The 25,295-nt window shown below is 59.3% G+C and overlaps 2 protein-coding genes across 2 annotated transcripts in view; one reads left to right on the plus strand and one right to left on the minus strand.

The window, feature by feature from the left end:
* The first annotated feature begins 9,824 nt into the window (after positions 1-9,824).
* RHOF (ras homolog family member F, filopodia associated) lies at positions 9,825-21,976 on the plus strand. The gene is made up of 5 exons (XM_012782274.3): positions 9,825-10,019; positions 10,285-10,372; positions 19,073-19,182; positions 19,270-19,404; positions 20,345-21,976. Exons 1-5 carry the CDS (start codon positions 9,882-9,884, stop codon positions 20,507-20,509), a joined length of 636 nt encoding a protein of 211 aa, XP_012637728.1. The 5' UTR covers positions 9,825-9,881; the 3' UTR covers positions 20,510-21,976.
* TMEM120B (transmembrane protein 120B) overlaps positions 21,945-25,295 on the minus strand; it is a 41,550-nt gene continuing 38,199 nt past the window's right edge. The window contains exons 9-12 of the mRNA XM_012782273.3: positions 24,961-25,053; positions 24,203-24,267; positions 23,811-23,879; positions 21,945-23,461 (exon numbers count right to left, since the gene is read on the minus strand). Coding sequence (XP_012637727.1) covers positions 23,348-23,461; positions 23,811-23,879; positions 24,203-24,267; positions 24,961-25,053 — 341 coding nt within the window. The 3' untranslated portion in view covers positions 21,945-23,347. The remainder of the gene's footprint in view (positions 23,462-23,810; positions 23,880-24,202; positions 24,268-24,960; positions 25,054-25,295) is intronic.

Below are 25,295 nucleotides of genomic sequence, written 5' to 3' on the forward strand. Positions count from 1 at the left end.
GTGCGGACGCGGGCAGCCGCGGGGGCAGGCGGACGTCGGCTCGACCGGAGTTGCAATCGAGGTATCTCCGCTCCGGCTCCCTCCCCCGGCCGGCGACCCCTCCCCCCGGAGCCGGGCCGGGGAGGGGGAGCCGGGATTTCGGCCGAATTAGCATTCACATTCCTGGGAGGACGCAGCCCTCGCCTGCGCCGGGGCGATGGAAGCCTTCTCCTCTGTTTTTATTTTTGGAGGGGAGCGCCCTGTAATTGTCCTGAACACATGCTTCTCCCTCCCCCTCCTTCCTCCAGCCGCCGGCGGAGGAGAGAGTCCCCCTTTTTTGCATTTATCTTTTCCTTCCCCTTTCTTTATTAAAGGTCCGGGAGTGGCGGCGGCCAATCAGCGCGCGGCTTCCATTTTGTGAGTTCAACTCCGAGGCTCCCGGGCTTCGGGAGGACGCGTTCGCGGCCCCCTCTGCCTCTCCTTTCGGGCGGCCGAGGCGAAGCAGCCGCCTCGCTGGGGCTTCGTGGTGGTGTATTTCATATTGGGGCTCTTTTCGGGGTTTGTAATTTGGCCGTGGGTAGGTAATTGGCTGGAGCAGGGCGGCAGGGCGCGGCAGCCAATCAGCGCGCGGCTTCTATAGGGCTTGAGTTATTAGACGCTGATCTCAAAACATCCTTCATCAGACACCAAGGAGAGGCCAACAGATGAGGGGAGCCATTTTTCTGCAATGGAATTAAATGGCCAAGTGGGTTTTTCCTTTGTTGCAAATGGGGAATGTTTTTCCTTTGACTCCACCATCCAGTTCAGGACGCCTCAGTGTGTTGTTTAACATTTGTCAACAGGCCAAAGGACTCACAATTGGAAGAATGAAGAAGATTTTTTAAAAAGATCTGGATTTTTCCTTATGACTTGGAATCCATCTTTGTCTTGTATAACTAGGTCATAGCACACCATTAATGTCAGCAGTTAACAATTTTGAATTCCAAAAAACCTAAGTAAATGACATATTTAATTTTTTTTCCTCTTTTTTTTCTTTGGGTGGGTGGGGGGAGCTTAAGAGCTGTCTTAATCTGTATTCTCTTGACTGAACAATAAATTTTTAAATATATAGTTTCCTCTATTAAACACTTAAACCTGGCCATGTTATTAACTCCTTTTTTTTTTTTAACAAGGTAATGTTTTAAATGTATAGTTTTAGGACTAGCGAAATGGCAGCAACAAAAAATTGTGAGCAGTTGTTACTTTTTTAAGTTTTTAAAAACCTTTTACATTGTAAGTACCCAATCCATTCTGTCCTTACGCAGTGCAGTTTTCATGTTAATGTTGCTGAGATGTCCTTAATTTTCCGAACCTTCATCTGCATGTATGTCTTTGTCTCTCTTGTCTAAGATAAGCCAGTTAAAATGCTTTTAGACGATTTTGCTTTTATAAAGCTAAGGTTTTAGCTTTATGCTTTTGAAAATGTTTACAGCAATAAATGCTAGTCAGCTTTCTTCCCAGTAACTTGTACACTTTCTTTGAAAATCGATCTATTTGAAGAAAAACAGTTTTGTTTTTCTCCACTTTGGTCGGGTGGGGTGGAGGGGGTGAGAGAAAGGAAGACCTTCTCTTTGTGTCGAGAGACTAAAGCCGTCACAGGAAACTAGATTAAAACTGGAAAACAAGTCCTAGCTGGTTCGAGCCAAACACCAACGTTAACTGGGGTTATTTTCTATGGTGGTTGGGTGGCTGATGAGTCTTTTGCCTTTTGTTTGATTTGACTGTGTATTTTCGCCTTTTGTCTCTTAATGACGATCACACCATTGCTATATCCCGAGCAGTAAACAGTCCTCAGCGAAGCCGCCTTTTTGCCAACCCAACACTGGAGAGTTTGCAGAAGTGGAAGGAGCAGAAAATGACATAGAGTGTAACTTACAAAAAGGTAACTTACAAAAAAGGCAATACCATAACCCCCAAATTTCCCAACTAAACAAAAAAGATATTTTTACAATAACATCTCCAAAACCACCGCCCAGCTTGATCTTCTAGACTACATGGCACCGGGCTGAGCGGGTAAGTAAAAAAAAAAAAAAAAAAAAAAAAGTGCCTTTTACCCCTTCGAGGAAATCCTTTTGCAGGCCAAGGGCTGCAAGTGTTTGGGAGCTGAGGGGAGAGAGGAGGATTCTGGAGCTTTGTGTTTGGCAGCCGGAGCGGGGAAGGGGGGGACAAGGAAGGCTTTTAAGACCCCTTTGCCTTTTCTGCCCTAGAGGCGAGAAGAGGGGACTTTGCTGAGACCCTTGGGCATACCAGGAGCCGCCTGCGCTGGTCCCCCTCGCCCTTCCCAGGTCTGAGCCTTGATAGGGAGACAAACAAATGCTTTGGAGATAGGGGGCTCAAAAGACCAGGAAACCTCCCCGTCCGGCCTTGAGACTCTTTCCCTTTTGCTTGTGGGGGTTTCGCACCCCCAAGTCGGCTTTTCGGGGCTCAGGGGCGCGCCTGCACCTCCAAAGGGAAAAAGGACAAAAGGCCGGCGTCCATGTTAGCACCATGACGCAGCATCTCTCCCGCCTGCAGCCCGGGCCCTGCCTGTCTTCCCTGTGCTCGCTCCTCCCTCCCGAACACGAGTTTTATTTTCAGGCTTCGAGCTCATCCGCGGGCTGGGGCCGGGGCTGGGGCTGGCCTGGGGCCGGGGCTGGCGGGCAGGCTGGGCCGAGCCAGGCTGCTCTGGCTAATGGCGGCCGGCGCTCTTCTTCCTCCCTCCTTCCCCGCTGTCGTTGCGAGTCCGGAGCGGGAGCGGGCCTGCGGCCAGGCCAGCCCTGAGAGCCCGCGGGGTACCGCGTCCTGGGCCGGGGTGTAGGTCTCGGGGGCCGTTTGGGGGGCTGTGGGCCTCGGGGGCGTCGCGCGCCGCGGCTCCCACGCTCGCCTCCGCCGGGCGCGGCGGCCAGACGGGCGCCATTTCGCGCGCCGCCCGTGGCTGGGGCGGTGGCGGCCGCCGCGCGCCAGGCGGGGGGAGGGGAGCGGAGGCCGGGCGAGCCGCCGCCTGCGTTCCAGGCCGCCGGGGGCCAGGGAAGGCTCCGACTCGGAGGCCTGCCGGGCACGAGGAGGCCTTGCTGCAGCCGAGCCGCGGCTGCCCTTTCCCCTCCCTCCCTGGCGGGAGCCTGTAGCAAAGGGCCTCGTGGCCGCCCCCTCACTCCAACCTGCTCCTCCGGAGGCCGCGGAAGCCTCCCCGCGGCCCGGCCCTGACCTCAGGCGGCACCCCCACCATGCCCATCCCCTTAGTTCTGGGCGTCCAGGCCTGGCCTCCCTATAGCCCTTTGATAGCCGAGCCCGAGGGGCGGGTCGCCCTCTTTGTCCCAGGTTGGGCGAGAGGCCCTCCTGGTGGCCGCAGACGCCCCATTTGGCCGCCCAGGGCACACCCCTCCAACCCAGCTCTCGGGGCAGGAGGTGGGGGTTGGGGCCTGGGAAAGCTGAGTGGGCCTCCCCCGGGATCCCCCGAGGCGGAGGGCTGCGGGGTAAACCCTCAGATCTCCGGCCCTTCCTAGGGGAGGGGATGCGGACGGGGCGGGCCTTTGGAAATGCAGATGAGTCGCCTCCTGCTGCTCGTCGCCCGAGCTGAACCTTAGTGACTCAGTCAGCCCCCCTGCTATCCATTCCGGAGTGAGGGCCGGCTTGGCAGCTGGGGGGGGGGCATTTGTAAGATTCCCCTCCCGTCAATGAGACCCTGTCCGGTTTTCATTTGGCCAGTTAACTGTGTGACCTGCCATCGGGGGGCTGCCCTAACCTGCCCCCTGACTCCCTCCATCTCTCCCAGGTTCTTGGCCAGAGAAGGGGCAACATCCAGGTACCCCCAGAGTGGACAATCCTTTGGACAGCAGAAGCAGGCCTAGTTTGACAAATCCTCCCGGTAAGGTAGGTGTGCGCCCTTTCTCAGGCCTTGTGGGAGATTGGGGGGCTTTAGCCTGCAGCCCAGGGAGGGCGGGACCCCAAACCCGCTGGGCTGGTTCTGCAGCCCCTCCCCCACACGGATGTGTGCGCCTGTGTGTGTGAAGTGGGCTGCCTGCTGAGCCTGCCTGGGCCATCCATCCCTGCCTGTCAGCTTCTGTTGTCAGGCATCTGGGGCGTGCAATTCTCTGCTGAATTTAGCAGCATACTAGAGGCTGCACTTGCAAGTATTTCCCAATTGTGTTTTGTGGTGGGGGGAGGGTCCTGGATGCCTGCTACTTCTGAAAGGCATAGGCGGCTGCCAGGAAGCCCAGCCATGCTGTGGCCTCCCCTTCCCACCCCCAGTGGGGCACGGCATGTGAGGTGACAGTATGAGCCCTCTCATGTCTGCTGCCGGGGAGGTGAAAAAGAGAGGGACCTGAGATCTGGGCCAGCTTCTCTGCCAAGGAGCCTTCCTTGACTTTGCCCCCTCCCTGGGATGGCCGCCCCACTCCCCAAATCGGTGGGTGTATAGATCCTTGTTTCTAGAATCAGACACAGCTGGATTTGAAACCTGGCTAGCTATTTACCCTTATCACCATATGGCTTTGCATAAGCCGCCACAGTCTCTGAGCCCCAGTGTCCCCATCCACAGAAATGGGGCTCGATCAGTGATTCGCATACTCACGCGGGCGTCAGGATCACATGGATAGCTTGTTAAAACTGCCTTCTGGGCCTGGCCCCCGAGTGTCTAAGATAGTAGGTGGAGCCCGAGAACTTGAATTTCTAACAAGTTCCCAGGTGATGCTGAAGCTATTGTCTGGGGACACATTTTGAGACCCTCTGGAGTAGGTAACACCTGGGGTGTTGTTGAGGCGGAAACACCAAGCTCAGTTCCTGGCACACAGTAATTGGTTTCATTCATTCTTCTGACACCAGCTGATTTCATGAGGTTTCCCATCTTTAAGTCCAGGAAGCTCCACAGCTGGAGATGTGGTGTGGCCCTTGATCTCTGACTCCCTTGTGATCTCTAGTTCGTGATGACTTTGAACTATTTGGGTCCAGGTGTCACCCATCATGCTGCCTCTGCTATTTGGGCCTCAGCTTCCGTCAAAATGGCCCTGTCCCCAGGTACCCCACGCCCAGCATGGGAGCTACACCGAGGTTTGGGGGAGCCTGTGGGGCTTCACACGGGGATTTTGTTGGAGGCAGCTTTGTCCTTAATCAAGGGAGGCTGTAAGTCAGCCGCGGGTTGGACCTGGTGACCTTGGGCGAGTGTCTCCCTGTAAAATGGTGATAATGATGCCTGCTGGATAGGGTGGTGGGAGGATTAAGTGTGATTAAGGGGGCAGTCCTTCCTGGCAGGCTTGACACTAGTTGGCCTCCTTTGTGACCTTGATTATTGCTGGGAATGGGGGCTGGGCTGTCTTAAGAGCTCCTCCCCCAGCCCACCTGCCGAAGCACGTGGCACGGCCTCAGGGCAAAGGGAAACCGGCCCTCCCTTGGAAATGGAAAGCGGCTGGCGCGGTTTTCCCCAGAGTAGTTTAGGGCTGGCTGAGAGTAGAGGCCTGCCCGGCTGTTCCATGTTGGGGTCATGATTTGGAGTCACCCACCCATGGCCTGGTGACTCGCCCAAGGTCACGAGGCCACATGAAGAGCCAGGATGGGATTCCAGGTGTCTTGACTTCCATCCCCGCGCCTGTGCCCGTGGCACCCCCGGCCCCAGCTGTCTGGGTTATTTTGGGCTCCCTCCCGTGCCAGCTGTCTGCTGGCCTCACTGTCTGCCGGCCTCACTGTCTGCTTGGAAGTAACCAGCGGTGCTGTTGGCTCCTCCTGTGTTGGGGATCTCCGCTGGGAGGGAGTCTGCCCCAGACTCCCCCTGCCCGCAGTGCTACTGTGGCGTTTCATCCTCGCCTGGGAGGAGCTGAGGAGGTTCACGTTGTTGATACTCCATGAGCCTCCCCTCCATCCGTCCGTACCCCTGAAACCTGGTTTTCAACTTGGCCCTGCCATTGAGGCGCTCTTTGAACGCCCTTGATGCTTACGTGGCCCTTCTGCCGCCCGAGTGGGGTGTTCATCCCTTTGGATGGAGTCCTTGGTGCTCCCCGTGGGGTCTTCACCTCCCACTGGCCTCGGATGGCTAAATAAATTGATTTGTCTTCTCCCAGCCGCGCCCTGGAGGGCTGGGCCCGTTCCTCCTCTCCCGCCCTCAAGCTAATTAGGGAGCAATTAGGTGCTAAACTGTGGTCTGCCTGGGTGTGATTCTCCGGGACCCACCTGGCAGGATTGGACCCCTCTCCCTGCTGCTTCCGCCTCTCGTCCCCCCCTTTCTCCTTTTCGTGTCCTCCCCACCTCTCTCTCACTGCCTGGGGCAAGGAGGGGCGGGGCACTTCAGCCCGCCAGTCACCCAGCCAGTCACCCTGGGAGCTTGGGGCGGGGCTGCTCCTGGCGCCCGGCCCTGGGGCCTGGCAAGAGGGCCACGCCAGCGGAAGGGCTGCCTGGGCTGGGAGGTGGCTGGACTGGCCTTACTACTGGGACGCCAGTGTCCCCGCCTCTTCCGGCTCCTCCTCCAGGAGCCCTAGTGTGGAATATGACCTTTCAGACAGACCCTTTGGGTGCAGACGCAGCCTCTGCCTGGGCTGTGGAGAGAGGCAACCCCCCCCCCCATCTCGGGTCACCTGGGTCCAATGCTGTCTCTAACAGGCCTGTGACCCTTGGCAAGTTGCTGCCACGTGCCACTGGGAAAAGGAAGTTAGATGATACCTTTGGAGCTGTTGGAGTCTGCCTTGTGAAGGGACCCCTCCAGAGTGGCCCTCCCCTCCCCCACCTCCCCAGGTGCTCACAGGCAGCAAGGCCCAGGTCATTCTCAGGAGGGCAGATAGACAGTGTGTACTCCCCTGGCCACGTCTGTACCTGAGAATGGCTTCACCTGCCAGCACTCAGTGTCCCCTGCCTCTTGTGGGCGGGCACCTCTTGGATGTTCTGAGGCACCCACGGACGTGGGGTCCCTAGGCATCAGCCTGACCTAGGCCGGCTGGACTTTGTCCTGAGAAGACAGAAGTGGACGGGCCCCTGCTGCTTTCCTGGGTCTGTGTCCCTGTTGTCCTCACTGTGGCGCAGGCCCCCATGTGCGCACAAGTGAGTTTACCGCACACTGCCTCCTGGCAGCTCCACTAGGCTTCTGTGTCCCAGCAGCTTTTGTGTCAAGAGCCAGCTTAAAGAATCTTTCTTGCCTCCTGCGACCTCCAGGAATTGCCAGTGAATAGGAGGAGAGTGACACGGGTCTCCGGAGCCTCTTGCAGGTAAGGGAGCAGCAGCCTCGAGGCGGGCAGGCACGGTCCGCTCCGCAGCTGGCCCACCCGGCCTCTGAGCAAGCTGTGCAGCTGGCGCGGCTCCTGGGTATTTTTAGCTACAGATGCAGCCCCACCATCACCACGGGAGCTGGGTCCAAACCAAACACGCTCCAGGCCGGCCGGGGCTGGGGTTCTGCCAGCCTCCTGGCCTGGCAGGGGTGGGTGGGCAGGCTGGGGCAGTGTCAGCTGTTCTGCCTGGACCTGAGCCAGGCTGGGAAGACGCACTTGTGCTCGTTTCCTCCCTCTAGTTTTGTGCAGGCCTGTGCTGTCATAAAGTAGAGATCATAGCCCCATTTCTTGGATGGAGAAGGTAGGGACTGAGGTCTGAGAAATTTGAGGATAGTCAGGAGCCCTCCTATGGCTTCCGGTGGTGCACTGGGTTTCCAGTGACCCTTCTGAGCAAATTCTCCCCAGACCGCTTGCAGATAGGGCAGCCACCCCTTCCCTCCCCAGTCCTTCCCTGAGGCAGCTGGAGGGCAGGTGCCTGGGCTGGCTGTAGGGGTGAGTGTCCTCCTCTCCCTCTCAAGTGACTGTCAGTCCACCCTGGCTTGGTGGCCTCCACCTTCTCCTGTGGTCCTGGGGACCTCACTTCTCACAGGTCTCTGGACCTAGTCCCCTCCTCTCCTGCCATCCTCATGCACCAGCTAATCATAGCTCCCTACTGGTCACCCCCAGAGAGCTCCAGGCCTGGCTGTGGCTGGGCTCCTCTCCTGTTCAGGAGCCTTCTGTCCATCACCCGTCTTTAGCTTGGCAGTCAGGTCAGCCATGGTGTGACCACGGTTGCCCTGACAGCCCTACCTGGCCTCCGACTTTACTGTCCAGCCTCCCCAGAACCTGAGGATGGCTTTCTAGCCACCGTGCACTTGCCTAGGCTGCGTGCCCATCCTGCCCCACTGGCCTGCCCTCCGACACTGCCAACCTTTGTTCATGTGCCAGCCAATGCTTCCCCACCCTCCCTGAGCCTCACGGGGTGGTAACTTGGCATCCCAAACTATTAGACTGCTTCCCCCAAGACAGCTCCTCCCAGGCAGGAACACAATTGCTTCTCAATAAATGTGTTGCACAAAAGGAATGGATGGTTTTCTGTAGTTTGTGGGGATGCTTGACCCAGAAGGTGCCTCTCTGCCCAGTGACAGGAGGGGGCTCCCCCCTAACAACCTGGTGGGGTGGGTCCTGGCCTCCCCTCTCTTCTGAGTGTCTTCAGCTTCCACGGGCAGTCACTGCTGCCCTCTGGCGGTCAGACCCTGCCTTGCACCTGCTGAAAACCTTGACCGGGCATTTATGGAACTGCCAGGTTGGCAGTTTTCCTCCATGAAGCGACGTTTACCTGACCTTTGCCCAGATGTTGAAAACTGGGAGTCTTTGGGTTGGGGCAAGAAGTTCCTGAGTCCTGACAGCCCCTCCTTGAGGGAACTACTCGAGGCCATTTGCCCTCCAACCATGCTGCCCAAGGGGTTTTGTTAAAAATGGGCTCTACCTACCCAAGCTGGGAGGATCCTTATGTCACTTGGCCATACACTAATGCCCATCTGCCGTGACCGACTTTGGGGGTCTCTATGCCACCCCTGACCACTGACCTGGCTCGTGCAGGGGACAATCAGCCCAGGGTGGCAGGGAGGGAAGGGATGATCAGACGGGTGATGACCAGGCAGAGGCCAGGGGTGACCAGACAGCTATCCTGCTAATACCTGCACGTACAAAATGCTGTTGTGGTCAGAGGATGGGAGCGTTCCTGGGAGGAAGGACATGGAGCCCCAGCAGAACACTTCCTTAAATTTCTTGGGGGGTGTGCGGTTACCAGTCTCCAAAGTCCACGGAGGGGGACCCAGCTGATCTCAACTAGATCTACCCCAACCCGCCCCTCCCCGACGGTGTCTTCCTCGGCTCACGCCTCTGGCCCCTCCCTGCTGGGAGGGGGCGCCTGCCTCTGCGGTCACCTGCGCCTGGGCGGCCCGCGCCGAGGCGACTGCCCGGCAGAGGGCGCCCGGCGTCCACCGCGCGGCCCTAGGCAGGGGGTGCAGGTAAGCGGAACCCAGCTGCCCGTCGCAGCCGCACGGACACGGGGCCGAGGGCCAGAGCAGGTGGGCAGGCGCGACCCCCAGGCAGCGTCCGCCGCGGCACCACGGCCGCTACCCGCCGCGGGGAGCCGGCCGGAGGCGGACTCGTCCCAGACGCCGGCCGGGCCGGGCCGGGGGCTCCTCGAACCCCGCGCCGGAGCGCAGCCCGCCCATCAGGGGCCCCTGGCGGAGGCGGCCGCGCCGGCCAATGGGAGGGTCCCTGCCGGGGCGGGGCCTGCCAATGAGGGGCGCCGGGCTGGGCGGCCCAGAGCAGCCGGCCGCGCCGGCGGGGGGCGCGCCGTGGCGCGCGGGACGGGGACGCGGATGGCAGCTGCGTTTGCGCCTGGGCACCCCGCTTCTCAGACGCCTCAGCTTCTCTGGGACTAAGAGGCGGCCACCCCGCGCTGGGACTGGGACTGTAGCGCAAAGGAAACTGAGGCGGGAGGTCGGCCCGGGAGGCTGCCTGGCGGAGGCGGCGCCGGCTCCGAGTGGGCGGGGCTTCCCTGGCGCCGCCCCCAACCGCCCCCGCCCCGAGCGCTCCGCTCCGGCTCGCGGCCAGGCGCGCGGCCGCCAGTGCTGCCGGCTGCGGGCCATGGACGCCCCCGGGGCCCCGGCCCCGACCCCCGCCCCCGGCCCGGGCAGGAAGGAGCTGAAGATCGTGATCGTGGGCGACGGCGGCTGCGGCAAGACCTCGCTGCTCATGGTGTACAGCCAGGGCGCCTTCCCCGAGGTGAGCGCCGGGGGGCCGGGGCCGGGTGGGCTCGGGGCCGCGGGGGCGAGGGCCGCCCCTCAGCCTGTGCCCAGAGCCCGGACCGCGGCGCCCCTGGCGCCCCGAGCGCAGAGCGGCTGCCGCCACCCCGGGGCGCCCCCTCGGGAATTCCAGAGCCCCGCAGCGGGTGGAGGGAGGCCGCGCCGCGGTGGGTGAGCCTGGTGGGCAGCGGGGTGCGGCCGGGCCTGGGGCCTCCTTAAGGACCAGCCCGCCCCTTCTCCCCCAGCACTACGCCCCGTCGGTGTTCGAGAAGTACACGGCCAGCGTGACCGTGGGCAGCAAGGAGGTGACCCTGAACCTCTACGACACGGCCGGTGAGTGTCTGCCCGAAGGGTTCCCCCAGCGGGGCATCCCCGAGCGAGCGGGGCCTTTGCGGGGCCCTGACTTCCCCTCACTCCTGGGGGCCGCGCAGGGGCGCTGGCTGGGAGCCGCTGGGCCTCGGCCAGGCTGGGTGGCCCCGAAGGCAAGAGGGCCTCGGTGGCCCCATCTGTAAATGGAGGGCGTTTGGACCAGGTGAGCTCCGGGCAGACACCCTCCCGGCACAGTGCCCAGGGCCCAGGGCTTGTTCCTCTCCTGTGGTTCTAGAAACCGTGGGCTACACTGGAGCGCCCCATGGTTCCAGGGATGGTGTGTTACCTGCTGGGGTCTCCGAGGACTCTGTGGGCTGCAGATTGGAGTCCCCTGCTGCTAGGATGGCGTGGGCTACATTTCTGCATCCGTGGTTGTGGGGTGCTCTGGGCTACAGATCACAGAGCCTGTGGCTGCAGGATTCTGTGGCCTGCAGTGCTGTGTCCTAAGAGGGCCCTGTGGGTATGAGTTCTCTGTCTCCGGCCTCTGGGATTCCATGGACTGCAGTTCGTGCTTCCAGAATTCAGTTGCTGCAGCTGGTTCAGTGCTTTCCTGGTTTCCTGGGAAGAAACCAGACCGTTTTAGAAAATAAACTGAGGGAAGGATCAGAGCTCTGGGGGACATAGGATCAAAATAAGGCTCTACCTGCCACCTGCAGCTTGCCACACAGTGGATTTACGCTAATTGTATTAGGGTCGTGAGAGTCAGTGTTGGGATGGGTGGGGTGGGGCGGGGTGAGAAGACCCGGCCGCCTTCTGGGCTCCATGACATTGGGGAGCAAAGGTTGAGGTCCCTAGGTGAGGCCTCACTCAGCCTGTGTGACTCAGTGTTTAGTGACTTACGTGGAGCCACGCCAGCGGGTGTCCCTTCCCCTGGCAGCCAAGCCTTGCATGTGTGAAGTCTTTCACTGACCAGGATGGAGCCAAAATCCAGATACCCCCAAACCCCCGAGCAGACCCTGGAGAATATCAGAAAAGGGGCTGTTCCAGCTCCAGATCTCTCCTCCATTCCTGACTTGAGCAGGTCCTACAGTGGCTTCTGAGGACTCCACCTTGTTGGATGAGGGCCCTGCAGTGCCACCCCCAGAACAGAGCAGGGCTCCAGCCCGGGTCAGCTGGGAAAGCCAGAGGCTGCAGGGGAATCCCCACGGCATGGCCCAGAGGGCAGTAAAAGTCATGGTCTGTCAGGGACACTTGCGTTCACAGGGAGGGGCGGGGTCGTTAACCCCACTTTGTGGGTGCGGTGGCCGTGGGGCAGAGACATTGCACAGCAAACCAAGGCCCTGGGGGAGTCAAGGGTGTCTTCTCTCCTCCTGCCCTCAGAGCCTCTGCCATATGACCAAGAGCTGGGACCACTTCTGGCCATTCTGGCCTTGCCCAGAGGAAGGTGCTCAAAGAACTTGTCATGTAGATTGTGGTGTCCAGGCGGCGGGGGTGGGCAGAGATCTGAAAAGCTGCTAATTGGCGTAAGAAAGAATTTGTGCTGCTGCTGGAGGGGCAGGGGCTCCTATTGCCAGGGTCAGCAGCAGCACGCAGCCACGGTAATGGCCCCACCCACCATCCCAGCCCTGCCACCTGCGCTGCTTTGGAGTCAGACCTGGGCTTTGATGCTGGCTCCCCTGGCCGTGTGTCACTGGGGATGTCTGGGCTTCAGTTTCATCTGTCATCAGGGCTGAGATAGTGGTGGGGATTATGTCAGGTTAATGTGATGTACAGCCCTCCACGCAGGGGCTGGCGCTCAGGAAGGGCTCAGGAAGTATTGTCATTGTGACTTTTAAAAACCCTCCCGCTGTTCCGGCCCTCAAGCTTGTGCTTTGGAATCCCTGGCCCGGCCACAGCCCCGACTGGCCCCCGGCCGCCTCAGAGAGGACAGCTCTTTCCTGGCAGGACTCTTCTGAGCAGCAGAAAAGCAGTGCTGGGGTCTGAGCCCCCCAGTGAGTCCCGGGGGAGTGGGCTGGCCTCCCGGTCAGCAGGGTGGACCAAGCAGGGGTCCTCAGGAGAAGAAACCTGGCTGCCCCTCCAGGGTGTCCCGCTGTGACCAGGGAGGCCCTGCTGGCAGGAGGAAGTTCCCTGGCGGGTGAGCAAGCAGTGCGAGGAGACTGGGTCTTTCCTCTTACGCATGCGGTGCCCACCGCAGAGCCTGTCACAGGGCAAGGCCCGAGAAACGCCTGTGGAATGAATGAACGGTAACTCTGAACTCAGGAAATGACTCTCTCTCCTTGTGGGCCGGGCATATATCAAGGGAACATGGCAGAAAACCATGGCCAGGTGACCAACTAGAGCAAGATAGAGCCTAAAGGGGTGAGGGGTGTGGCCGAGCTGGAGAGGAGTCTAGTAAAGGTTTTTGTAGAAGGTTCTAGAACCCAATGGGCTAGACATGGTGGAGCAGGAGGGACTCTTCCCAACCAGTGGTGACTAGAGCTGTGGGACAGGGGGTAGCTCGTGGGAGGCAGAATTTCTCAACACCCAGGACTGAGTGGTGGCCCTAGGCGGTGGCAGGACCCTGCCCACAGGGGCCCACGTGGAAGGCCAGTCTGGCTGCTGGTCTCCGCCGTCTGCGGAAGCGGTCACAGACACCACGCCAGTGGGAGGGCGGGTGGCGGGAAGGCAGGGCCCTCGGTGCTCAGAGGTGAGGGGAGGGTGTGGCCGTGGCACCCACTGCTCTCGAAGCCCCGACGGGCCTGGGAGGCAGGAAGCTGCGGTGAAGCCGGAAGTTTCCTGAGCAGAGGGGAGGCAGGGGTGAGGTGGCCTGCTAAGACACCCACTGGAGACCGGGCTCACTGGGCCTTGGGGTGGGGTCCAGGGCTGGGGGGGCACAGGGTAGGGTGGGGGTTGCCCCGGGGAGGTGGGGAGCTGTAGTCGCCTGCCGTCTGGGAATAGTAGGAAAAGTGGGGGGCAAAGAAGCTGCTAAGACAAGGAATCAGGGACGGGAAGGTGTCCCGCGCCCCAGGGAGAGCCGAGACTGGGGATGGAACTAGAGCGCAGAACCAGAGCGCGGCAGCCCCAGCCCCGGCCCCGGCCCCGGCCCCGGCCCCGGCCCCGGCCTCCCCTGTCTCTGGGGAGGAAACGCAGCCGGGTTAGTAAAAGTGGGTTCCTCTTCTGGCAGCTTCCCTTCTCACGCTGCCTGTACCGTCCCCTGACCACCGCCCTGGCCTGGGCTGGGAGCCACCTGCCCTGCGTGTGTCCTCCAGCAGACTTGGGGTCTGCTGTGGCCCTGATGATACTCTTCTCTCCTCAACCCAGCTCCGGGCAAAGCCTTATCCCACAAAGAAAGTACCCCTGTGTGAGGCAGGAACCTCACTTCCCCCAGCCCTGCAGCACCGCCAGCTTCAGGAAGACAGGTAGCTTCACGGGGGCCCGGCCCAGAGGACCTTTCCCCGCCAGAAGCAAATGCATCCTCTGCACACCACTCCGGGGCTTTCGTAAACCCATAAGCCCATCTGCAGAGGCCAGTGGGACCCCTCTGTGACTGTGGGCAGGTGACCTGGCCCCTTTAAGCCTTGGCATGATTGTGGGTAAGGGGGGGAGGGTAATAGTATCACCTGTGGCTGGGAGGCCCCCCAAAGCTTGCAAGTCCAGAGCGTGTGGGGTCAGACCTCCCACCCGGCTATTCACTTCCTTTGGAAGTTTCTGGTTAAGAAGTTGCCAGTGGCTCGCCTCTTCCCAGCACTGCCCAGCTGCGGTCCTTTCACTTTCCGTATCAGAGGCAGGGTTATCACCGCCCGGCCCAGGTAGGGCAACGCAGGTCCAGAGAGGGAGGGCGCCAGGGACCGGAATGTCGTGAGTGGCACCTGGCCCGCCTGACTCACACAGGAGAAGGCATCTGGTCCACTCCACCCCTGCCAAGGAGGCACGGGGGGAGCAGCACACGGAAGTGACTCATCTGCAGGTCCCTCGTGGAGGCGCACACTGAATCCTGGGGACAGCTGCGCCTGGCCAAGGCAAGCCAGGAAGGCAGCCTGGAGGAGGAGCTGGCATCTCCTTCTTGAGTTGGCTGTGTTGACAGCGTTTGCCCCACCTGGTCAGGGGTGGGACATGCAGGGTGAGGGTTCCTCCCCACCTCCCCGCCTGGGCTAGGCTGAGAGAAAGGCACCTTGATAGCCCTACCTGTGTTCCTCTGTCATTTACAGTTTCCCCTTTGCTGTGTGACCTTGGGCAAGTCCCTTCAGCTCTCTGTGCTGCAGTTTTTCCAGCTGTAAAGCGGGGTAACAATAGTGTACCTTGAGGGTCGCTGTGAGGGACGATGAGTTAATGCAGGTAAAGGGCTTTGAACGGGGCTTGGCATTTGAGTAACCTTCCCAGTACACACTGTCCACACCAGCCATCCTTATTGTCACTGTCACCAGAGCTCACCTACCCGCCTGTCACATCTGCATCTCACAGTTGGACAGACCGAGCGCCAGAGGTTAACTCCCAGTTGGCAGGGCGGGGAAAGCTTCCGCAGGAACCTTGCAGGGTGGCCCGGCAGGCAGCTGAGCTTGGGGACCGAGTCTGCGTCCCAGCTCGCAGGGTGCTGCCCCTGACGCTGGCAAAGGCCCCCTCCGCCACTTGGGCTCTTACCAGGAAGCACTTTCCCCACCCTGCTCACCTCGGGGGTGCTGCTTGAATTCACACAGGGCAGGAAGTGACATGCCCTCTCCAACGCCTCCCGGGGGTACGACAGTGCACAGCACAGAGGTGGCCCCTGTCCTCAGGGGGAGACAGACAAAAAAGCGGAGAAAAAAGGGAAGCCAGGGTCAGAGGCCGGCTGTGAAGGAGGCCGTCTCAGAGCGGTCCCTAAAGGTCTCTCGGAGGAAGTGACATTTCTGCAGAGACCTGAAGGAACGGAGGGAGCCAGCCGTGCTGCTCTGTCTGAGGAACCTTCTGGAAGAAGGAACACAGGCCGGGTTTGGAGCAGGCTGGCGCAAGTGCTTCCAGCCCCCCCTGGTCCGACTTCCTCCTTCTGCCCACTGGCCCGACTCCGCCCTCACCACCCTGCCTGACACCTCTTGTCGTGCTGTCACCGCTGACTGTAATTGCCAAACCCACAGGGCTCCTCTCAGCCCTTATCTCTGCTGAGTTTGACCAAGAATTAACTTGAAGACAACTATTAGGCAATATCTACTGAACGCCTCCTGGTGCCAGGGATTATTTTTAAGGACAGACAAGGTCCCTGCCCTCATGGGACTTACAGTCTGAGGGGCAGACGGGCAGTAAAGTCAACATCTAAGTACAAATAGTGACAGGGTGGTCGACAGAAACCACCTCCCGGGGCCGGTTGAGAGACAGACAGGGTGGGCGTGGACCCGGAGCAGCCAGGGGGCCTCTCTGCGGAGCTTTCACTTAAACCCTCGGTGAATCAGCCACCCGTGAAATAGCAGGATGGTCTGAGCACGGGGGGCCCCACTCGACAACCACAGTCATCCGCCCTTATCTGCGGTTTCGCTTTCCGCAGTTTTAGTTACATGCAGTCTGAAAATATTATATAGAAAATTCCAGAAATAAACAGTTTATAAGTTTTAAATTGCACACCATTCTGAGCAGCGTGATGAAATCCCCCACCGTCCCACCCTGTCCCCGGCACCCCAGGCACGAATCCTCCCTGTGTCCAGGGGATCCACGCCGTCCGTGCCACCCGCCCACGAGCCGCTTGGTGGCCGTCTGTCTCGGTTATCAGATGGGCTGCAGCGGAGTCGCGGTGCTTGTGTTCAGGTTACCGTCACTTACCTGACAGTGGCCCCTCATGCCGCAGCTCTTTTAGGCTTTGTCTAGCAGGTTTGCTGGTTCTCACTGGAAGATCTCCACGAACAAAATAATAATAGTGGCCCCTAAGTGCAAGAGTAGTGAGGCTGACGTAGTGTTTTAATTGTTCTATTTTATTATTATTGCTAGCCTCTTACTGTGCCTAATTTAGAAATTAAACTATTACAAGTATGTATGTATAGGAAAAACAGTATATATAGGGTTCCGTACTGTCCGAGGACAGTGAACGTGTTCCCCACTCCTGCTATGCTTGTAAAAGAGAATGAAATGTATATTATGCCATAATTATGAACCCTGTTGCTACATCTTGGAGGCCCAGAACCTATTTTTGCACAATACATAACAAAATAGGGGGTTAGCAAGTATAAGCAGAAAGAACGCTCCACTTGGAAGCCAGTGAACTGGGGTTGACTCGACACAGTCACTGATTCAGTGGCCTTGGGCAAGTCACTTCACTTCTGTGAAACTCAGTTTCTCTGTACGAAATGGGAGTATTCATAATTGCCCCATCATATTGGATTGTAATGTAAGGATTTTTTTTTTTTTTTTTTGAGACAGTCTCGCTTTGTCGCCCAGGCTAGAGTGAGTGCCTAGCTCACAGCAACCTCAAACTCCTGGGCTCAAGCAATCCTCCTGCCTCAGCCTCCCGAGTACCTGGGACTACAGGCATGTGCCACCATGCCTGGCTAATTTTTTCTATATGTATTAGTTGGCCAATTAATTTATTTCTATTAATAGTAGAGACGGGGTCTCGCTCTTGCTCAGGCTGGTTTCGAACTCCTGACCTAGAGCAATCCGCCCGCCTAGGCCTCCCAGAGTGCTAGGATTACAGGCGTGAGCCACCAGGCCTTGCCAACACTGTGAATTTTTAATGTAAGTTTAAACAGCCCCGTGGGCTGGGGGCCACCCTCACCCCTCACCCCTTCTCCAGTGTCGGGGGGACCCTGGCTGAAGGACAGCGTGGACAGTGCTCCCGCCCCAGCCATTTTCGTAACGGTGGCTCCTGTTTAGTGCACACTCTTAGGGTCCCCATGTGTCAGGTGCAGTGGCTGGTGACAGTCCCATGAGGTGGGTTTTGTCATGATGTCATGTTCCCGGTGGAGAAACTGGGGCTCCACAGGTGGTCAGAGTCAGGGTCACGCAGCGAGCGAGCGGTAGAGCTGCGCTCCCAACTCGCGCCGCCTCTGCCCGTCGCGCCCTTGCCCCCAAGCGCTGTGCTGTTGTGGAGCTGGTTTTTGGGATTTGGGGGGTATCTGGGTTGAAGGGGAGCCAGTGGGAAGGGAGAGGGTGGCTGTGTCCTGTCGTTGGCCGGGTGCCTGGCTGTGCTCCGTGGAGAGGCCACTTGTCCTAAGAGGTCTTCGGCAGGGCAGGTGCAGAGGGCAGGCTGGCGCCACCGGGCACCCGCAGGTAGGGGCTGGGTGGGCAGGATAGGGCAGGGGGATTCCTGGGCCTCCATGATCCTTGCTTAGTGGGAGGAAGTCAGGCCACCTTTCTACAGAAGAAGCCGGGGGTCGCCAGTGAGCCTGAAAGGCGCTCAGTTGTCACTGTGGGACTTGCTTAAAAATATCAGCACAGCAGGGTAAGTGCAGTGCCTAGTCTTGGGGGCTCCTGGACCCGGGGGAACAATAAAGGACATTTCTGGTGAAATGGGCGATTGGATTAGAGTACAGCCTCAGTGTCGCTGTCCTGGGCTAGATAGATCCTCCTACTGTGGCAGGTGAGAGAAGGCCCTTGTTCTTAGGAAATGCGCTCGGGGCCATTATGGGGTGCAGACACAGAAGGTCTGCAGTTACCCCTCACGTGGTTCAGAGAAACAGAGTGTTTATATTCGGATCAAGCAAGCGGGGGGGGGGGGGGGGGAATGTAAACACTGGGTGAATCTGAGTAAGGGAGTTCCTTGCGCTCCACTCATTGCAAATTTCTATAACTTTGAAATTGTCAATATAAAATCACCAAAATTTTTTTAAAAAGCAAAGAAACCCATCCAAGCTCTAGCCTTGCTCGGGTTTTGGACTCTGGTGTTGGGGAGGAGCCAGGTGTTGGGACTGTTAAATGATCCCCAGGTGGCTCACGCCTGTAATCCTAGCACTTTGGGAGGATCGCTGAGCCCAGGAGTTCAAGACCAGCCCGGGCAAAATAGCAAAGACCCTCACCCCACTCCACCCCCACCAATCTCTACAAAAAAATTGTTTTAAATTTAGCCAGGCGTGGTAGCACACACCTGTAGTTGCAGCTACTTAGGAGGTCAAAGCAGGAATATGTCTTGAGCCCAGGAGATTGAGGCTACAGCTATGATTGCACCAGAGCACTCCAGCCTGGGTGACAGAGCAAGGCCCTGTCTTTAGAAAAATAAAAAATCTCCGGGTGAGTGTGATGTGCTGCGGAACTGCCAGCCCCTGTGCGGGGAGAATCTGAGTGGGAGGGTGCTCAGTGTTACTTCCAGCAGTCCCCCACCCCCGCCCTCCTAGCAGTTGCAAGAACGGGCAGGAGGAATTCAGCCAAATGCATCGGAGCCAAGGAAACCAAGGCTGAAATGGGACATGCAGCCTCTGGGACTCGGGGGCACCCATGGGCCGGCCCAGCCCTGTGGGTCTGAATCTGCGGGGAGGGCTCCAGCCTGCACTTGGACCCCAAGCATCAGGGCCGGGGCGCACATGGGATCGGCATCCTCGCTGGCAGCACTTGCACACTGAGCCTGTCACTGGGTCCAGCTCCGAGCACTGCACGGGCTCAATCTCACGTGTCCTTTGCCACCCTCCGGACTGTGGGCTGCTACCCCTGCTTTACAGATAAGGAAACTGAGGCTTGGAAGCACAGAGTCACTTGCCTGGGTTCCCCACCCTCACTCATCAGAGCCCAGGACAGGGGACTTGGGGTGGACACGGAGGGGGTGCCCCCTGACCCCCACCTGCCCTCTGGTTTCAGGCCAGGAAGACTACGACCGGCTGCGGCCCCTGTCCTACCAGAACACGCACCTCGTGCTCATCTGCTACGATGTCATGAACCCCACCAGCTACGACAACGTCCTTATCAAGGTGAGGCTACCTCCCAGCTGGCCTGACTGAGGGGGTGGGGCCCCGGATCCGGGTGGCCCCAGCCCTGACGCCCTGCCTTCTCCCCAGTGGTTCCCTGAGGTCACGCATTTCTGCCGTGGGACCCCCATGGTGCTCATTGGCTGCAAGACAGACCTGCGGAAGGACAAGGAGCAGCTGCGGAGACTCCGGGCCGCCCAGCTGGAGCCCATCACCTACACGCAGGTCAGCCAGGCCCCCACCCCGCCCCACCGCCAGGGGCCACAATCCTGGGGCACAGCGGTGGCTGAAAAGCCTCCCAGACCTCTGGCCTTTGCAACGAGGGTGCCTTAGTGGCCTTTCAGGGAGCTGAAGCAAGCGGGACTCTAGGAATAGCAAATTTTAAATATTGATAGCCCTTGGATTTGAGCACTTTATATTTCTTGCCTCATTTAATCCTTATAACTCTGAAACCAGTATGTGAATAGTCCTGTTTACAGGGGAGAAACTGATGCCCAGAGAGGTTAAGCAGCTTGCCCAGGGTCACACAGCTCCACACCTGAAGTGGAGCCAGGATCTGTCCCGCCCACTCAGGCTGCAGAGTCTGCCCGAGTCTGCTTGGAAGTAGTAGCTTTCCCTTCCCACGGGAGTCCCAGGCACATCCAGACCCTGCAGGTTTTTGGGTGAGGTGTGGGAGATTAAATAGAATAAAAGGAGTTTGAAGGGAAATTAACAAGAAACTTTAACGAAAAGGAATAAGCCTTGATAAAGGTAAATGCATTTTAAAAATAATTTTTTTCTTTACTCTCACAGCGAGCTCAGTTGCCTGAAGTGTGCGTTCAGAGGAGGGAAGGGGAGAGGTGTAGCAGAGTCCTTTCTGTCTTGAGGCCTCCCAAGCCTGGGGGACGCCACCTGGGAGCCCCAGCCTCAGCCCTCAGAATTCAGCCTCCGCCCGGAGCTGGACAGAGGGCGGGAGGGGGCGGCCCGGCTTCTCCCGCAGCCACAGCCGTGGGCAGCACCCACCGGGCCCCACGGCCCACCACACGCGCCGTGAGGGCCAGCCCTGCAACGGAAGGGAAAGGGCCCCAAGCCAGCCCCACACCCCTAAATCCATGAGGCGTCAGGTGGCCCCAGGGGTCCCATACTCCAGGCCCCCTCACCTAACGCTGGCTCCTTCCCTACCCAGGGCCTAAGCGCCTGCGAACAGATGCGAGCTGCACTCTACCTGGAATGTTCCGCCAAGTTTCGGGAGAACGTGGAGGACGTCTTCCGAGAGGCGGCCAAGGTGGCCCTGAGCGCTCTGAAGAAAGCACAGCGGCAGAAAAAACGCCGGCTCTGCCTGCTGCTCTGATCCCCGAGCGTGTGGCCTTCATGACAGCACTGACAGGGCCGGGCCCCCAGGCCCAGACTGCCGGGATCCTGCTGCACCTCCGGCGACTCTCCTGCACCTGCCGTCTGGGGCCTGCAGCTAGACTTTTGGAACATTCTGGAACTCTCTCCTTTCCCAGCTGGGGCTCTGACCACAAGCTCAGCTCCAGGCTTACACTGGATCGTGGTAGTGATGAGGGTTCTGGATCCTCTTCCCTTTGTACCCCGGAGCCAGCGTTTGTCCCTAGGCCCCGGGAGTGCACCCATCCCAGCCTGCGCCAGCCACGTGTGCACCCCGTTGCAGACCCGACTTATGCTTAAAAGTAAATCCACATCTGGGAGTGGGCGCATGTGGGTCTGGCGTCGCTCCACACGGGCACCCCGCCGCTCCTGCCACCCGCCTGCCTGGGCTCCCGAGATAGCCACGGCTGCATCCTCCAGCTTTTCCTTCCTTCCCACGGGAACTCGGGGCATGGCGGGGCCGGGCGTATCGGGAGAACACAGGCAGCAGCCCGGATGAGGGCCTGGCACAACCCCCAGCCCCCGCTGCCCCACATGGAAGACGTCAGCCTCGGGCTTCGGCTTGGCCACCACCCCTGCGGAGCTGGGGGTGGGTGCACTGGGGGAGAGGACAAGGTCTCTGAGCAGTGAGACCTACACCCTGTACCGGCCGTCCGCCCGCCATGCGAGGTCTCGTCCAACCCCCCAGTGTCGGAGACTCAGGGTGGAAAATGCCATCAGCTCTTTGTGTGATCTTGGGCAAGTCTGTTCCCTCTAGAATGTCCTCACCTGCAACACGACAGGATTGGCTCATTTAAACAGTCGCCCAGCTACCTACCTGTTGTCCCTCACAGCCTCCGCTTCTGTCAGAACAAGACATCCTGGAGCCTCGACCATCCTGGCCTCCTTTGAGAACTGACATGATCAACCCCCTGCGCCTGCAAGATGGCTTCTCAAAACTGGTCCACAGACTGCCCTGTGAGCAACAGCCAAACACCTGAGCCCGGAACTTCCTGGCAGCTCTGGGGTCCGGGAGCTAGGACTGTTTGAACAAGTGCCCCAGGTGATTCTAATGCCCACCAGAGACCGAGAGCTGGCCCTGCTGGAGTGAGCCTTAGAGTCGGTGTTGCCTAAGGTGGGATAATGGCTTTAGGTGGCATCCGCCCTCCCCACCATCTCCTGCCTCAGCCCTCCTTGCACAGAGCTGGGGCCTCAACTAAACCTGAGCTTTTCAGAAGTCAGGCTGCCAAGGGAGGAGACTGAACCCCACCCCAGCTGGGTTCCCCAAGGCCCTGCCGTCCCATGGGGAATCAACCAAGGACCTGTTGTTCTGGAAGAATCCAAGGCCTTGTGGACAGATGATGGTCTAAGGGAAAAGTCAGCAAACTACAGTCTATGGGCCACATCTGGCTATGGCCTGTTTTTGTAAATAAAGTTTTATTGGAACACACCCACGTCCATTCACTTATGCATTGGCTTTTGCCCTACAACGGCAGACTCGAGTAATTGCCACAGAGACCCTCTGGCCCTTACACAGTTTGCTGACGTCTCATCCAGGGCAACCCAGGCGCCTGAGAAGGGCCAGCTAGGAGACCCATGCGGGGGAGCAGGCAGGGGTAAAAGGGAGTGGCAGGGCCTGTGGCAGGGCGGGGACCAGTCGCATCCTGTGGGAACGCTGCCAGATCCTTACATTTTTCTAGGGAAAGCAGAAATCTGGGTTTTTATTTTGGTTACAATGTAACTAATTTAAAAAATTTAAAATCCCTTTGAGGGCCAAACAAGGCATGTCTGTGGACGCCGGCTGTGAAGCCTGGTCCGAGCGGATCTGCGGGGGAAGTAGTTGAGGGCAGCTGAGGGGAGAAGGGGCAGGACCTTCAGCCGCCCCTTACGGGGCCCCTCCGCCCTCCCTGCTCGTACAGAACCTCACAGGAGGTGGGCGACCAGCACCTGGCCTCCCAGGGCGGCCTCTGCGGGGCTTAGCCTGCTCAGACGCCCCCCACCGCATTCCAGAACCTGAGCTGGGGGGGAGACCGGAGAGTTGGGCGACGTCCACGATGGCTTAGGTGCCAGCCAGCGCGAGGGTCCGGAGTGGAGTACTCGCTGCAGGAGGGCAGGTGGGCCGCGGGTGTGTGTGTGTGTGTGTCAGACAACCCCGGAGGGACGCAGCTTCAGGGGTCGCTCAGAGCACGCAGGAGCTGGGGCGCCCTCTGGTGGTGACCCTCAGGACAGCGCCCCCCCGTGGCAGCCGTGGCCACAGGCGGACAAGCCAGGACAAGCCAGGAGGCACAAAGAGCACGAGGCAAAGGACAGTGGTTCTCTCCGAGAACGTGAGTAGTCCCCGTCGCGGGAGCTGAGCTTACAGCAGAGGCCGAGGCCCCGGGGGCAGGGCAGGATCTGCGGGCGCCGAAGGGCTTCATTCCTCCCCCTCGCCCGGGACTAGGTAAGTAGCAGGTCAGCAGAAATCCAACCCCAGCGAGGCACATCCAGACCCCAATGTGAGGGGTTCATATGACAGGAGTGGGGACAGAGGGGCTCCCTGAGGCTTCAGGCCTCTCCCCCAGGAAGACTGGCCCAGTCCCAGCTGGGACATTGGGAGGACCCAGTATTAAATAAGTCATAAATAGGTGGGCTAATACTGTGCGCACAGGCAAGGTTCACATTTCTCATGTCCGGCGGGGGCCAGGCCTGGGCCCCACAGCGATGTCACTGGCCCCTGAGATGGCTGCGGCCGGCGCTGCTGGGGGCACTCGGTGGCCCAGGTGCCACCAGACTCCCCGATGGCTCAAAGTCCAGGGGCCCAAGGGGCACAAGAGTCCGAGGCTCATGGCTTCTTTGTCTTGTTTCTGTTCTTCTGGAGTTTGGCATGCACGACTTTGAGTGTGGTCAGGAAGTTGCCGAGGAAGAGGATGAGGAACGTGAGCGCCAGCACAAACACCTGGAGGGGCGGGAGAGGCAGCAGGGCCCGGGGCAGAGAGAAGGGGAAGCTCGGTCAACTGCCCTGCCGCGACCCCCATGCAGCCCCCTAGCAAAGCCACCCCCAAACTGCAGGGTTTGCCTGCAGGAGGCAGAGATGTGGATGACCTGGGTGACAGGCAGGGGCCTGGGCAGCGTCCTGTGGTGAGGGCCTCCCTTCCCTCCTTCCCACCCACCCCTCCCAGGCCCCAGGAGCAGAAAGCTCGGGCAGTGGGTGGCCGGAGGTGGCTAAGGATAGACTTCTCCCCAGACAAGCCTGGCCCTCCCCAAGAACCTCCCCACCAGCCCTCCGTGCCCCCCCACACCCATACCTGCCATTCTTTGCATTCCTCGTGGGTGGAGAGCTCGAATAATGTGACAGCATTGTAGAGCTGCCAGAACTGCAGAGAGGGAGACAGGCACTGCTCAACCTGTTCTCCAGGTTGCCCTGGAGACCCGCCTGGAAAAGCCAGGGATGGACCAGGCCCCCCCAGCTTTGAGTATCAACCACCCAAGACATTGCCACCCACCCAAATGAAAGGTGTGGGTACCCTAGGCCAGAGCGGGTCTGCCCTTGGTGTCCCTGGGCCCAGAGGGCTGTCCTGGCCCCAGGACCCTGTGGGGCCCAACATGGGGATGGCCAGAGGATGGAGAGGCCTGAAGACCTTCTGTTCCCGGGGGTCATCCCAGACAGGAGATACCCACAAACTCCAGGGGGACTCACGTGGCCACAGAAGAGGAAGGGCAGGAGGAAGGTGAGGCCCCGCCACATCCAGGACTGGAAGCCTTCTGCGGGGAGGAAGAAGGCGTGTGAGGGGCTCATGTCCCCACAGTCCCACCAGGCACCCTGTGACTAGCCAGGCACAAACATGCAAAGTCCAAAGTCCTGCCCAAAGTCCACCCATCTGCACCTGCCGCTCCCGGCTACCCGGCTTGTGCATGGGGGATGGCCCCCACCACGACAATGACAGCCCTTGTCACCAGGCCTGATTGATCTCACTCCTCAAATAGGGCCTACTTACAGTAATTCGATGGAAACGATCATCTCAAAAAATAGCTGAGTTTTATTAAAAACTATTCCCCCTGAAAGTCTGGACAAGGGTGTCTCCAGACTTTCCTGCCTGGGCACCCCATGGGTCAGGAGAGTTAAGTGTGTGTCCCCAGTGTATAGACATCTATATATTTGTACGTATTTCCATGCAGACATGTTATGCAGAAAGTAGATGCACAACCACCAGACTAACACTATGTGTGTTATAAAACGCGGATGAAAAACTAGACACTTGAAAAGGATAAGGCAGAGGCCCCGCATCAGCACCTGGCCCTCGGCTGGCCTCAGGCTTAGCGGAAACAGAATCCGTGATGAATCATGAAGAGCAACGCGATGGAGGATGGCGGGTGGCTTTGCTGCGTGGCGGGTCTCGCTAGGACGTGCTTCGGCGAGTGCCCCTCCCCCCAGTCCCAGCCGGGCCAGCTACTCACCCACGGTGAGGTCCAGGTGATTCCTCTCCCCCAGGGCCCGCAGCCGGTAGAGACAGCCCCGCTGGTAATAATATTGCAGGAACTGGACGCAGCCTGAAGGGGGAGCACAGCGCCAGGCTCAACAGGGGCCACCTCCCCCTCTGCCCCACGTCTGCAGGCTGGTGGGTCTTCGCTGGCCAGAGGGCAGGGAGGGCGCCCTGGTTACAACCCTCTCCCACCTCTGACACACACACTTTGGCTTGAACAGGCTTTATCCCTTATCCGGGGATACAAAGAGTCCAGGCATGTGAGGACCCATCTATACTCCAGCTTGATTAGAAACTTCTGGAGTTTCC

The sequence above is a fragment of the Microcebus murinus genome, chromosome 22 (genome assembly GCF_040939455.1).
Source record: "Microcebus murinus isolate Inina chromosome 22, M.murinus_Inina_mat1.0, whole genome shotgun sequence".
In the NCBI taxonomy this organism is placed as follows: domain Eukaryota; kingdom Metazoa; phylum Chordata; class Mammalia; order Primates; family Cheirogaleidae; genus Microcebus; species Microcebus murinus.